The sequence below is a fragment of the Anopheles coluzzii genome, chromosome 3, assembly GCF_943734685.1.
Source record: "Anopheles coluzzii chromosome 3, AcolN3, whole genome shotgun sequence".
In the NCBI taxonomy this organism is placed as follows: domain Eukaryota; kingdom Metazoa; phylum Arthropoda; class Insecta; order Diptera; family Culicidae; genus Anopheles; species Anopheles coluzzii.
In genome coordinates this window covers 92,839,576-92,854,320 of record NC_064671.1, presented here as the reverse complement: position 1 = coordinate 92,854,320, position 14,745 = coordinate 92,839,576, and the positions used below count along the sequence as shown (strand labels likewise).

Genomic DNA, 14,745 nt, shown 5'->3' with positions numbered 1-14,745 from the left:
GCATCCCTTGCTCTCAGCTGGACAGGCCAAACATTTTCTAACGCCTTAAAGTCTGATCTTCATTCTCCAGTTCCAGCTACACTTCATTGATCATGTGTTTTATATTCAACAACACACAGACACTCTCTCTCTCTCTCTCTCTCTTTCTCTCTTGCTCTCCCGAGTCGTGCCTGAGCCGCATGAAGAGAAGCTGCTGCGGCTGCTCGTTAGTCTCGCCGGAGCGTTTGACGAACGAAGATGAATGCACGGCTCGCGTCCGCTTCTTTCAAACGGTACACCGTAGTTCGCCGTTGACTCTCGCGCGGAAAAGACAACAAAACGCTGTGGAAAGTGTCGTGCAAACCCAGTGGACTGAAGGAATAGGAAGAAAAAAAAAACAGTGGACTACGTGATAAAAGTGAAGACGAACCAACCAACCGAAGTGAGTGAATTTGTCCTCTTCGATCGATTGGTTAGGGCAATCAGCTGACAGTTGTGGGTTTTTGTGAAGCACAAGTGTGTACTAAATAGTTTCAAACAAAAGATTGAGCTAATGTCGATCAAGATAGTGGAGCATGGAGCGCAACAAGACACCTTTTGTTTGACAGTGCGCCGATGCGCGCCGGTGTAAGCCTTTCCATGGGTCAAACACAAACAGAACAAACCGATCACAGTGCATAGCACAGAGCGGACTGAGCGACATTAAACGGGGTGCCACACTCCATCCACTTCACGCTGTCCAACAAAACATCGACCCAAGAGACAGCGAAAGAGGTAGTGTGTGTATGTGTGTGTGTGTGCGTGTATCGTTAGCCGTAAGTTATTGCTGCTAAGTGAAAATACACATGAAGATAAACAGCTCGAGCCGCCGCCGCCGCCACGCAACCGAACCAAATCGTTCCATAGCGTCCACGGGGAATGGAACACGGGAATGCAATGAACATGAAACACTGTATAACGCATTAAAACATAAATTTGGGATAAATCTCGGCACCATTTAAAAAGGCATGCCGTCCTTTCATCCGCACACTCCCTTTCCCGCCCCGGCGATCGTCTTTGGGGGAGAAGGAAAAGAATTTACGCGCCCGCCGGACTGGCCGCCGGTGTAACCGTGTGCCTGTGTTGTCAGTGTGTTTCTGTGTGTAAATGCATGCTTGGCGTTGTGTTTTGTGGTTAGATTTGTGTGTACTTTTTATGCAACGATCGGCCGGCATCGCCTCGAAGGGCCCTTCGCCGGGCTCGTTCGTTTTTGCTCCGATCGATCGCGGCCGCAAACCTCGGCGACGAGTGTGTTCGATCGCGGCTGCGAAACAAAAAAGGGCTCCAAACGGGCGGGTGGAATGTTAAATAGACACAGCCCAGCTAGAAGACAGAGAGAGAGAGAGAGAGAAAGAGAGAGAATAAGATAGGGAAGAGCCGAACAAAAAAAAAACAAAATCGCACCATCAAGAAAACAGGCTGAAATACAGGCAGCGAATAAAGCCGAGCCCGCATATGTTAAGCGCCGGGCTGGGAGGGTGCGCTTACACCGCCCGTTGGTCAGGTTGGTCGGCACGGATGTACTGACGCATTAAAACAAAACACACACACACACACACAGACATACTCAGAGCGTTTAAGAACGTACCCAAGACCCAGAAGGCGGCAAAGGGAACCAACCAAAGCAAACTCACGCCTCCTCCACCCCTTCGACGCAACAGCACACATAAAACATATGTTCACGATGCACGGGCGGCGGTCGCAAGCTGAGCAGGAGCTGGAGAGGGATTCTACGCGGCCCATACGGAAGAGGATGTGCTTCTATGTTGCACTCCCTCCCGCTTTTTACACCCGCTTCTTGCCGATGACACGAAAGCTATAAACTTTTTCATCACCATCTGCGTAAACGTAATCGGCTGTCCTACACTACTCCCGTCGAGTTATGCTGGCAGTGCGCAATGATTATGTTTTATTGTTTTGTCCCTTCAATGGGCAAGCGCGGGACAGTGCATTGAATGTCCGAAGGGAAGGAAAGGAGCGATTTCGGGGAAGGGGGGGGGAGGGGGGAGGATGGGGAGCCAAAGGGTTGACAGAACGGTGCTTTCTAGCACCCAATGAACCGCTATGTCGTTGCGAGAAGGTCCCAAAGGGAAGCACACGATCGAAATGGTGGCAGAAGCTTTTCCTTTGCTTTTGTTATTGCTTATGGGGACAAACAAAAAATCTGGCGAACAATGTACTTTTTGTGTGTGAATGCATTCGACCGCGTCGCATCAGTATTCGAAAGTCATAACGTCATAACTGTGCGCCGAGCGTTGACGAGGTGGGAAGGAATTGATTTGATGGTTTAATTGAGCGGTTGCATTTATTTCATTGGCTATTAATTGAATTGTTAAATTTTTAATGATATTTACGTTGCATTTTATGGCTGTTTTTTTAATCTAAACATTCAAGAATGAAACACTTTTAATTGAGAATGGTAATTGACTCCAAAAATTAATATAAAATGTTCAAAAGCATTACTTTGGCAAGTTTTCAAGCTGAACAAAGACAGCGCAGTTAGAAGATCATAATATGTAAAGCACGATAATGCACTATAAGCTGCATTTCCCATGTGCAACCAGCGATCGTTCGCCCTGCTTTGAAGCATCCGGAACAAGTGCAGGCGCGAAACAAGTGTGAGAAAGAAAAGCGAGCAAGCGAAAGAGCTCTCATTTACCTTTTTTCCCCCCCTTGCTTCCCACTTCTGCCGTACCGTGAGCAGAAGGGACATCTTTAGCCGTTCGTTCGCCTCCGCGACCGTGAAAACTACACGAGAAAGCTTTTTCCTTGTTCGATGCTGCAAGCTTGCTAGCCGCGTGACCGATTTGTGCGAATTCTGCTTTCCGGCTTTCCGCCCTCGCTGCCCGTGGGAGGTGTGTTACCGTTTTTCCGGCTGATCGAACCAGTTCCAGTTGCCAGAAGCGGACTCCGGTTCCCGTTCGTACCTTGTTTCCCCCCCCTGTTTTCCAAGTGGATTTTCCTTTCCTGGCGAACAGTTTTCCGTTTTGTGTTTTCTGTGAGTCTTTGAGCGGAGCTTGCAAATGATTTCACTTAATCCATCAACAGCTGACTGTTGTGGTCTCTCTCTCAGTGCATCCGTCGCAGTGTGTTTAGACAAGTCATTGTTCGATCGTCGGGCCAGGGTAGTCAACACTCAATCGATTCTATCGCCAGCGTGAATAAATAATTAGCTTCACCCTTTGGGCTCATTTCCTCCCTACCATCCCACCGCCACCGTACACCGTACATCCGGAAAATTGAGAAAATCCCACTCCGTGTGCTTCATTGTAGCACTCCGTGCACAGTGAACGACAGAGTTTGTCTCTATTTCGAACACGATCGGATCGGATTTGCATTCTTCTGGCAAAGAACGCTGCGCCGCAAAGAAAGGCACAGGGAAACGGTTCATTAATCATGTGTAAGTGTTGAAAATCGACGAACCGCTACGGGCGAGCGGATCTGGATGAACCAAATGAACCAGTAGAAGCAACGGCATCGTTTTTGCTATGCTTTATTGTGCTCCCCCATTCACCCCCAACACCCAACAGAATAACAGTGGGACCGTAACATTCGAGAACAAAACCTATCAATAGCCAAAACAACACATTTACATACAGTGGGCGCGGACGGGCGGCGGGCGGGCAACAAGTGATCGTGCATTACCTGATACCCAGCCCCCCCCCCCAACACCACCCTTTTTCTGCGACACTCGATTTCCCAATTGTTGTGCCCGAATAGGCGTTGCTAAAATCCATTCAAATGCGGAAAAGAATGGGGTTCGTGTCTTTCCGCCTTTTTTGTTGTTCTCAGTCTCTCCCTCTCTTTCTACTCCTGTTCTTTACAATGCATTGAGTCATTGACAAGCAACATTGATAAGTTGGGGTTTAGCGGTTGATCGGTTAATTTTCTTCCCATGTTTTTCTCTCTCACTGCTCAAAATCTGTCTCCCTCCGCGGTTGCTTTGATACCTTCCTTCAGGCTACGCCCGCCTTGTTATGATCGATGATGTAAACGGTTTACAGGGGGGAGAAGATTGTGGTGGTCAGCGCTTCCACGGATAAAGCTCGACAATTATAGATCTGGGCACGAGAATGATCAATGAAGGGTGATCGAAGGGCTGGAACAACGATTCCTCCCGTTTCTTCACCGTTCCGTTCATTCATTTTTCATCTTATCTGAAGTGTTTGTGCTTTCATTATTATTGCTTTTCCTTCGCTCGTCGTTTCCATTACGCACGCTCTGCTCGATTTTGAGCTCTATTTTTCAAACTCTGCTTCCGATCGTTTTTGGCAGCCTACCGGGGATAGCGGAAAGAATTTCGATACTTTACCGTTTTATCGTGCTGCCGTGCTTCATCCTGTGTGGTTTGCTGGAATGTGTGCCCGCGCCCGGTTGGTTGGTTGCCTTTCTTTGCTTTTTTTAAATTATGAACCATTGCCACGATCAGTGTGCGTGCCTGTATCTTGTTCTCTTTTTTTGATTGTGATTATTCGCATCACCAAGAATGCGCATGTTGGTTTCTTGTCTCTTTTTTTGCGCATTCCTTTTCTTCCCGCGCTCCGCGGGTTTTAGGCGCGGGTGGCTAATAATGCAAGCAATCTGGTCCGCCTGATTCGCTCCGAAGGCAGGGGGTGCCTAGCACCTTTCCTTCTCCATTTCACTTAATCAACCGCACACGAACGCATCACCCAGGACGTCATACTGGGACGCTAGCCCGCGAGAAAAGTAAGCCAACCAGCCTGACATGACACTCCCTCGGGTTTCGTGAGCGGCGGGCTCGCATGGGAAATGCGGGGCAAAATGCTAATCAAAATCTCACACCTCAATGCCAAGATCTCGTGACCTAGAAAGTCCATAAAAAAAGCCCATGAACCAGCGCACGGCTGAATGGGTTCGCTCGCAAATTCAAACCATTTTTGTGCTACGTGCCCGCTTTTCCACCGAAAGCGGCGGGTTAATGCACCTGTCCCACTGGGAGACAGTATTGGGGACGCCACAGAATGGACCACATTTCTGTCCGGCATGAGGGTAATGAGCGGGGGGAAGAGGGGGGGTTTATGATGCTCTAAAGCTTGATGATGACTTAGACAAAACGCGCGCGCGCACCATAAAATCCGAAACATGCAGCGCGCGCTTCACAACATTTGTAATGATAATGCTGCGGAACGAACTACAGTTTCGGCCGAATTGGCATTAATTTCCTGCATTCTGCAATGGAGATAGAGTCGTTAACAGTTGTGTAATTCCCTTTTTTCCTACCCTATAAACATTGGTGAGGAAAAAAAGGTGTCACTTTTGGTCGATTGCTTCTCACGTGGGAAAATGTTTCAAATATTAAACACACACACAGCACAAAACGTTTAAGCTTTAACGGACAGCCCCATCAGGGCGCCCGTCATTATGTTGTAACGTGATGCTGCGCATGTAATGGATGCTTCTTATCGCTAAACCCCTACCCCACCACCTTTTGGGCATTTTGCCCATCACCCAGGTATCGGGAAATAATTGCAATCAATTTTTCGGCCACCACACCACGCGAGACTAACAGGGCTTCTCGCGCCCCGCAGGGGGATGAATAATTGGCCACCAAACGGTTGGGAGAAAAAATGATGCGGAACGCAGCACATACAAAATGCAAAGCATCCAATGGATGTGAAACAAAAGGCCGGCGGAAATCAGCCAATGGGAGGAGTGAAAAAAACAGGGATACGGGTTCCTGCCCAAAACTGGCGGTCCCATGTTTATGGACGTGCAGCGAACGCGCGCGCGCTCGCTATCGATACATTACACTTTCTTCTCGGTCGTATTTCGTGGCTGTGTGTGTGTGCATGTGTATTCGTGAAACGGAAACATCATAAATTTAGAAACAAAAGAGCTTGATGGCTTATGCTGACCAGCGTGTGTTGCGTGTTGCGCAATCGCCAATTTTCGGTGTATCATCATCTTCGGGAGGGAGCGAATTTTGATGAGAAACCGAAAGCGTCCTTCCCCGCTTCTCCCCACGTAATAGAAAAGTCACGATGAAACACACAACCATGTGTGTGTGTGCCCGCTGGTGTGTTTGCAGATCGTGCAGAGGCTTATGAAAACATAACCAATCCCCATCCCATTCCACCCACCATAACACGTGCCGGAACGGTTCATTTGCTTATCGGCGCGCGGTGTGGCGATCGTGTCTTCCCTTCATTAATGGACGATGTTTTACAGTTTTTTTGTTTGTTTGTTTTTTGGCCATGTTAGCTCAGTTTCCTCCGTGGGATGATCTGTTTTCTGCGTCTTGTAAGTGGAATTTATGATACGGGCCTATCGTTACGACATCCTATCGATTCTACCGCGCTCGTTCGTTAGGGTTGATTGATTGATGGCCCTTTGTTTTTGGAGGAATCGATCTGCGATACACCAACCCGTATGGAGATGGAGAATACTATTATTTGAAACATATAAAATGTAAATTTTAAGCAGCAATCATTTTTAAAACTTAATTTGAGTTTTCTTTTATTGATGAAGAATAATAAATTTTAATTATGATTACTTTAAACGATTTAAATTTAAATGCATAGCATCAAGCTCCCGGTGCCGTGACCAGGATACTAATTATTATTTTCTACACTTTTATTTCTCTACAGCTAAACCAACGATCGCGTTCGTGCTCGATTACCGTTCCTGTGAGTGTACCAGTGCTAAACAAATCCTCAATATTGACCTTCATCGTCTTCTACCCCTCCTCGTCTCGGCTATTGCCCTGCTCGTCCCCCCTAACCAACTCAATTGACTAAACTGGAAAGATGAAGCTATAAGGTGGGTGCGCAACACTCACATCATCCCCATTACGAAACACGAAGCCTGGTGCCGGACAACACAAGCAACGGCATTTTAGTACGAGAAATCAATTTTCCCTCGCTCCGTACCCTTCCTCCTTTATCGGCCCATCCCGGTGGACAGCAAGTGCGCTCCAGATTGTGTTCGAGGAGTGTTGCAGGGCGTGCGTGCCTGCAGTTACCGCACGGATCCCTTCCGTCCATTCGAGAATCGTAGTTTCATGTGTATGTGTGAATAGTTGTATGTGTGTATGTGTGTTGGTGTGTGTGGGAGGGAAAAATCAGTGCCGAACATGTTGTTCCGGATCCGGCCGCATCTAGAAGTGGAGCGCAAAGTGTACTGATGTGCGACGTTCGTTGTTAGTGCCGAGGTAAAAGTGAAACGCAAAACCGGAGAAGAAGAGAGAGAGAATTAGCATGCCTCATGGTGGGTGCGTAGTGTAGTACTTCGAGGCATCGATTACGGCGGGCGGCATCTGTTGCGGTAAAGCATTACCGATAAAGCATAATCATATCGCAACGCGAAAGGTGCGAAGGCGAGTGTTTGTGGCCGGTTTGTTTTTTCGCTTTTGCCGCAAGAAGAGAGAAGCGGTTCCTGCAACAATGCCTGCCGGTTATAGAGCAAATGGTCATATACCACACCCGGGGAATGGACACATTAGTAAGTAGAAAGAAGTTCTTTTTTTAGCCCCGATTGATTCGCTTTTTCTTACGTTTTTCATCCCTGCATAAAGCCTAGGAGAGCTGTAGTAACAATCAAACAGCTTAAACACTGTATTTACATAATGCACAAGCGATCTTTGTTCCTCGATATTTCTCACTCACAACAAACAAACCCGAAAAAACAAAACAAAAAATACCCCTATGCTATAAACCAGTAAAACAGACGGCTGCTGTTTTCATCGCTCCCAGGGACAGAACGATGGTTTTACAAATGAGGATCATTTAAATATTTTATAAGCATGCGAAAAGAGCGCACAAGGAAGCACGGCAGAGAATTCGCTCAGTCTCCGTTCGGATTACGGGCCCGTGCCCCGTGATGTCGCCTTATGTTTGCGATGTTTGGCGCGCCTGCAAGGTGTATTAGCCCCGTCACGATGATTGAGGTGATGATTCGGTTGTGATAATTTCAAATCCCCGTCCAAACGCTTTGCATTCGTTTCGGAGATAAACGTTTCGGCATCGAGTGCTGCTGCTGCTAGTGGCGACCCCGACCGACGAGACCACGTGTGAAGAAATAAAATTAAGATTTTTACGACGACACACGATGGCACGATTTTCTGCCCGGTCGGCGGGGCTCGGGTCCAAAAATATTAGGCGGAATATGTTATCGCACCGCATCGCATACCACCTTTCCGGGCTGGTGACGCTGGTTAACCTTGGCCTCTACGGGCATTGGAATGGATTGGCTTTTTTTTGTGGTGGAACTGTGGAATTCCTGTGTCACAAAGATCGCTCAGCCCATCCCCTCTGTGATGACTCAGTTTATTTTGTGAGCATTGAGGCTCACAGTGGTCCCGCACACCGATCAGCTGGTCAGCCTGGCCCGCCACAAGGGATCTGCGGATCCATTTCAACCTCATCCATCATTCGCGCGCGCGCGCGCTCGCTCGCATTCACTCTCTGGTGGCAATCGCACGGAAGGTTCGTTCGATGTGTCGCAGTGAGGAATTCGAAGGAGCAACAAAAAACCCACCCGTCACGATTAGTATCGCAACGGGTAAAACGATCTGATCGGTGTGAGATTCTGTCCCCCATGTTTTGCCATCAGCGGAGATAATTTCTATAATTATTCGTTCTCTCCCGCAGGGCGGCTGCTCTGCTTGCTGCTAATGTTGTTACCGTGTGCCGATCGACCCCCGCCCGTTTGGGATGGTAGCAGCTGATCTTTTCGATCTACGATCTCGGCCAGATATACTAAGTACGGTGGGCAGGGAGGAAATCGATCAATATTATAAGCCTCGTTCGCCGATTTCTCTCGCCTGGGCCGAGGTTTTACGGGGGGGGAAAGGATACGCAAAGCTTTGCGTCTTGCGCAATCGAACACGCCTGTTGCCACCGGACCGAAACCGATCTTCCGCCGGAGCCAAGACGGTAGTTTCAGACGCGGTGCGCAAAGGCTTCCCGCCGACGCTGTACATGTTACAGACTTTCTTTCGATCGTAGCTGATCGACTTCCTGGTGAGTTGTCTCGCCAGTTTCCAGAGCATGCAATAAAATGACTTAATTTCTTCTGCCGGCTACAGAGCGAACAAGATGTTTTCCCAATTCAACCCTTTTTCCTCGATTTCCTCTATTCCTTGACTTTTACAAACGAATAACTTTGTAGTAAATCACTCCCAAAATAAAGCTCAACCTCGCCCGCGGATTGTCATAAGTTTAATGCGCCGATTTGCTTTGCCGATTATGATGAGCTGCGTGCCCCGGCGCTGCGGTCACCTTCAGACCGCCAGACGGGTTTGGATGAAATCAATTAATCAAACGTAATTCAATGGGACGCGGCGCATGACATGCGCGGAGTACTGTTTCACCCGGCCCCATCCAAACAGCGAAGCCGAACAGCGGTGTAACCGAAATGCTTCCACGAATCCACGATTCGTGATGGTGAGCGATCTATTATTAATTCAACAAACGTTCTCTTCTCGTCCTGCCAGACGGGTGAATGCATTCCCCCCAGGGGAGGGTGGAGTCACCAAAAGGCAAACAAATTCTGGGCAGACAAAAAACCCCCACTCGGCCGCGGATTCGATTGAATATTTCGCGCGTTGAAATCGCACATGAAATGCAAAATTAATTGCCGTATGGATATAAAATCAAAAATAACCTACACACCGACCGCGCGCGGCACAATTATGTTATTAAGGGAGCAGTTTTTTTCGGTCTCTTTTTTTTTGTGGTGCGTGTTGTGTGTATGCCCGCACAAATTCCCAAACAAGGAGTACCTCCCCCAATCCAACAAACCGTCCCGTAGCGCCCCGAAATCGAAACCGCTCCGCCCGAACAGTTCCCGCGCGACAATGATTGCACGGAGCACGGTTGGGGGGCTGTTTTGGGAGTTGTATTACTTTGTGTGTGCTTCGCCTTTGGGCCAGTGACTCGCATCGCCGGGGAATGGGAGAGAAAAGACAACACACAAAATCGAAGGTCATTGTCACGCTGGCTAGGCACGCGGGCGTGCGGCCGCGCGCGCTCACTCCGAATGTGGCCGGACCGCCCGAAGCGTTTGGGAAATTGCGGTGCGGCGTCGCCCCAGCCCAAGCGAAACCACAAAACGCGCCTCGCGCGCTTAAATGCCGCATCATAATTACACGCAAATTTGTCATATTTCTTAACCATTGTTAACCATAGGATGGGAAGAAGGAAACGGATTCGACGCGCGCGCTCGCTCGCCCGGTCCAAAAATGGAGCACAAAAATGAGGAAAACGTCAATTGTGGCGGCGAAAGGCTGACACGCACTGGAATGTCTCATTGATTTGTCTTGTTTATTGTCGTGTTATTTATCTTCATCTGGCGAGTGGTCGAGAGTTTGTCGATTAAGGAAGTATGCTTTAGTAAAAATTTAGTGTACCAAGATGAGCAGATAAGATTAGATTAGAGATCTTGTTTATTCATATTTTATTCAAACACTTGATCTGCCGACCTTTATTGCTGGTTTCGTTTTGCTTGCGCAAAAGGTAATTATTACTTTACGATTATTTAATAATCAAACTTTATTTACATTCATAATTCGAGGTGTGCATTGACTTTTATCTTTTCCCCCGCCGTTAACGCATTAAGAGATAATGTAATCAGCATCCAGCAAAACTCGATCTCGCTCACTGTTTTTAATATTTAAATTTCCATATTCACTCAAGCGCCGGCAGATGCGCTTGGGACATTCCATTTGCTTTCCATTACCTTTCCCACAGGTGCACCTTGCAGTCCTACCGCGGAATGTCTTTCCCATCCACTCACCCATCTGGTAGAAAAAAAAAAACAATCAACACCGGCATGCGAATGGGCGAATGCATCTTCCTTCCAGTTCGAAAGGGCGCTCGGGTATCGTAAAAAGAAGGGTTTTTATGATCGCGAAAGACATAAACCGCGAGTCGTAAATGACCTCCACGCGAGAGATCACGTGTGTGTGTGTGAGTGTGTGAGTGTATGATCTGAAGCGCCTCGGAGGATCGGACGGTTGTGATTGAATTCCGCCGATGACGTTGACGCGCCACCGTGTAATGGACGCAGATAATTATCACTTTCCTCGTCGCATGCGCTCCTCTCCCTGAGGAAAAGGGAAACAAACCCTCCGGCGAGAAGATGGAGCACTTTCTTTTATCTTCTTCCACCGCTTAATTGTCACTAAAGACGTACCGTTCAACCCTTGTGCCCGAGGGAAAGAATTCGGAGCTGAAGAACGGCTCGTCTTGCCCCGGGGACAACCGACGCGTCGTGTGCTGTCGGTCAATTTCGTGATCAATTCCGGTTTGGCGTGCGGCAAAAAAAAAGAAAGAACCCACCGGACCAACCAAACGGCAGCAGCTCTGTTGTTTTGTTGTGTTTTCTGCACAAAGTACAATTTTCCGCTGGGCGACAACAGCACCGCACGACCGTCCCCGGCGATGTCGTGCCGACTGGGGCGCATCCTCCTCGCAGTGTGGCCTTGCGTGAGGAAGTTCGTGCCTTGCGCTGTGCCGCACCTTTCCTCATGCTGCGCGCGTGATGCAGATCAGCGGCAGCGTGTTCTGCGTGTGTCGATCCGTTTTCTATTTCGAAATCACCGCTAAAAGCACCACCGATCGACTTGTTGATGAGGAGAAAATATGCAAATTATGCTGCCATGCGATATGTTGCGCTGACAGTCAGTCCCCGCAGTCGGTCCCCGTTGGGTCTCGCGGAGGTAAAGAGCCAGAAACGGAAGGAAGCGCATATATGTGTCTAATGTATGCAAATTAGTGTGCGATGGGAGTGTGTGAGGAGAAAAAAAAAGAAATGTAACACCGGCCCAGAAACATGCATGTTGCGGTGTGTTTGTAAACACGGAGCGTCCGCGAGTTGACAGCGGTGGGAAAAGGGGTGAGCCAAAAGTTACCTCGTATTTTGACGCTTATGCTTAATGGAATATGTTACTTTATTTATTAAGCCGCGTCGTTTATAGATGAAAACTGATTTTATGGACGCTTAAACTCGCTCAATCCCGTTCAATCTCAATCGGCTCGAGCCCTGTGGAACTTGTCGACGGGCCTCGGTGTACGGGCCTGTTATCGTGCCGCATTTACATGGCTGAGTGGAGCAGTTTTTTTTTTTTATTTACATTTTCTCCACGCTGTCCGGATGTCGTCCGGTTATCATCTCGTAAATCGCGTGATCACTCTTTCTTTCTTTTGTCGCCAACAGCAACACGCTCGGGACATCGGGCTCGGGTGTGCATCTTAATCGCTGGGTGAACAGCCGTACCCGTGCTGAGGCGAAAGTGGAAAGTTGTGACCTCGCCCGTGCCGGGAGCGGGACGCAGGTTAGCGACCCGCATTGGTGGTCGCGACGCACTATTCGAACGATGTCGAGCCAGGCTGATCCAGTTTTCTCCACGGGCAACTACAACGGCGACCCCGAATGTCTGGCCCCCCCAGAGACACGGGCCCCGGGTTCGTTGAGTGACCTTTTTCACGCCGCTGAAGATGACGGTGTCGTTGTCGTGGTCGTTGGCGATCGATCGGTGGCGTTCGATGGGGCGCTCGAGGGACGCCTGCTTAGCGTGTGAAAATTTGAAGCACCAGCCTTAAATGGGCAGGCATCGCTTCGGGGCTAGGGTTAATGGTGCTTCGATGCGCTTTTTCCGGTCACTATTCAGGTCGACGAGAGAGTATCATCGTTTGGGCCAACCTTCCTCGGCGAGGCTATTTTTGGAAGAGGCTTTCGACATTTTTGACACTTTTGAGTGAAGAATAAGCTCTAAAGGCCAATTCGAAACGGTTTTGAAAGTTTTGAATGATTAAAGGAATATGAACAGTGTTTTTACTCTCAATTTACCTCCAATGCACAGTTCTCTTATCCAAAGAGCCTTTTTCATTACACAAATAGGTCATTTGGTCAATCTCGGCAATATTTTTGATTAAAAATGAATTTAAATGAAAATATTTAATAATGCAAAACAAACTACTTTCAACTTCTTATCGTAAGCATTCCTTTCCTGTCGAATCGTGCATAAAACAAAAGCTTAACTTACAAAACTGTCCACGATGCATAACGCAGAAGATTATTAAATCCATTATCTAACGCACCACATAACAATTTGAACCGTGGGTCAGATAACGAGCCACAAGCACTATGGTGAGCAATAATAATGCTAAACTCTTTGGAACGAGAAACGCTTTCGAAACGCCAATCGGTTCAGTTCGGGGGGGGGGGGGGGGGGGGGGGGGGAACGATAATAATTTGTCCCTACCAGTGAGGAAATGGTTGCGCCGCTTGAACGACACGCACACCACCCGTGCGACAGCTTTGGCCCCATTTTCCAAGCCCCAAAAATCACGTTCACCGCCAAGTGAAGTGCGAGATTATTCTGGGCTAATGATTCTAAGCCCCTTCAGTTCCCTTCACGCTCGGGGACAACGTTTTCGTACGGTGGCGAGCGAGACGGAACAAAAGTAGGTCATACTTTCGAGGCCAATTTTTCCATTCACAAGCCGAGCCCGCCCAGCTTTGCATCTTCGCAGTGCGCCAGCCCCAAGAGAGTGCGCTTCATTTGGCCTACTTGGTGTCGTTGTGTAACTCATAAACAATTCCCTTCACCGCGACGCGGGGGGAGAATGGTTAGGTAGCTTCTAAATTAGGGGAAAAATTCGTTCAGAAAAGGGCAAACCCGGGGAAGCAAACTGTAAAGCCACACATTCATGTTGGTGTAGGGGTTCTTGGGGAGAAATTTATACCAACCCATTTACACCTGCGTTCCCTTTTTTTTCTAGAGGCTCTCCCTCTAGACACCCTGAAGGGATGAATGGGGGGCTTTTTTGCTTCTGGGACAGGGTTTCAGCCTCTCAAGAAAGCGACACCGAGAGACTGAAAGCTCCAAAGCTCCAAAGGGGTGGAAGAAAAATCCGATAATTAATAGATTTAGTACTGTGTATCGCCCGTGTCCCCGTGGTTCCTTTCTTCTCCGTCACCAGCGGGTGGCGGATATGGGCCACCGTGAAGTGAAGCCGAACGCCTTTACCTTTAACGGCTCATTTAAGCGTTTGTGTCGTTTTTTTTTCTTTCTTTCTCGCCATCACGGCCTGTAGGTCAGATCTAGGTGGAAAGGGGCGCGGCTGCACCTTGGCGCTAATTGATAAATAATAATCACCCTGCCGGTTGTGAGCCTATCCCCCGTCTCCAAATGGCAACTTGTGGCGGGGCAGGAATGCGTGAGCATGTGTGTGCAAAAAAATGAACAGACAACAGCAAAACAAACAGTCTAATACGAAATTTTCGAACGGGATGACACAAATTTGTCACGAACGAGGCGATGCGAATCGCCTTATTTGCGCACCGTTTCCGTCCGGGCTTGCGATTTTGATCGTAATTTCCGGCGGATCGCAATTAATGAGCCGCGATTGATCGAGAAATCAAACAGCGCAGAGGCATTTAAGCTATTTAGTAATCGTGTCGTTTTATAAAGATTAAAAAAAAAAACAGTGAAACGAAAGGCCGCCTGGTGCGCTAAAAATGCGACGCAAAACAAACGACTTGAACGCAAGCGACGAACCCCCTTTCGTTCACTCTCGATCGATTTGCACTTCATCAACGTTACAGTGAGGGCAGCCGATCTGCATCATTCACTCCTTTGGGAGGGGGATTGGTGACGTGATTGTCAATCAAACTGAAATTCTTCAGCCCTCTCCCTTCTCTCTCCCTTATCGTCTTGCTGCAACCTCATTGTCGGCAGGCAACTTGCAGACAGCTGGCTTG

At 48.4% G+C, this 14,745-nt stretch overlaps 1 protein-coding gene across 3 annotated transcripts in view; it reads left to right on the top strand.

The window, feature by feature from the left end:
• The first annotated feature begins 200 nt into the window (after positions 1-200).
• Positions 201-14,745, top strand: part of LOC120957927 (calpain-11-like) — a 38,307-nt gene continuing 23,762 nt past the window's right edge. For 2 of the 3 annotated variants that reach the window (XM_049609510.1, XM_040380391.2), the window contains exons 1-2: positions 201-421; positions 6,627-7,479. In XM_049609510.1, coding sequence (XP_049465467.1) covers positions 7,422-7,479 — 58 coding nt within the window. In that variant the 5' untranslated portion in view covers positions 201-421; positions 6,627-7,421. Of the gene's footprint in view, positions 422-474; positions 754-6,626; positions 7,480-14,745 lie in introns of those variants that run through there. The other variant, XM_040380392.2, reaches the window with a different exon arrangement.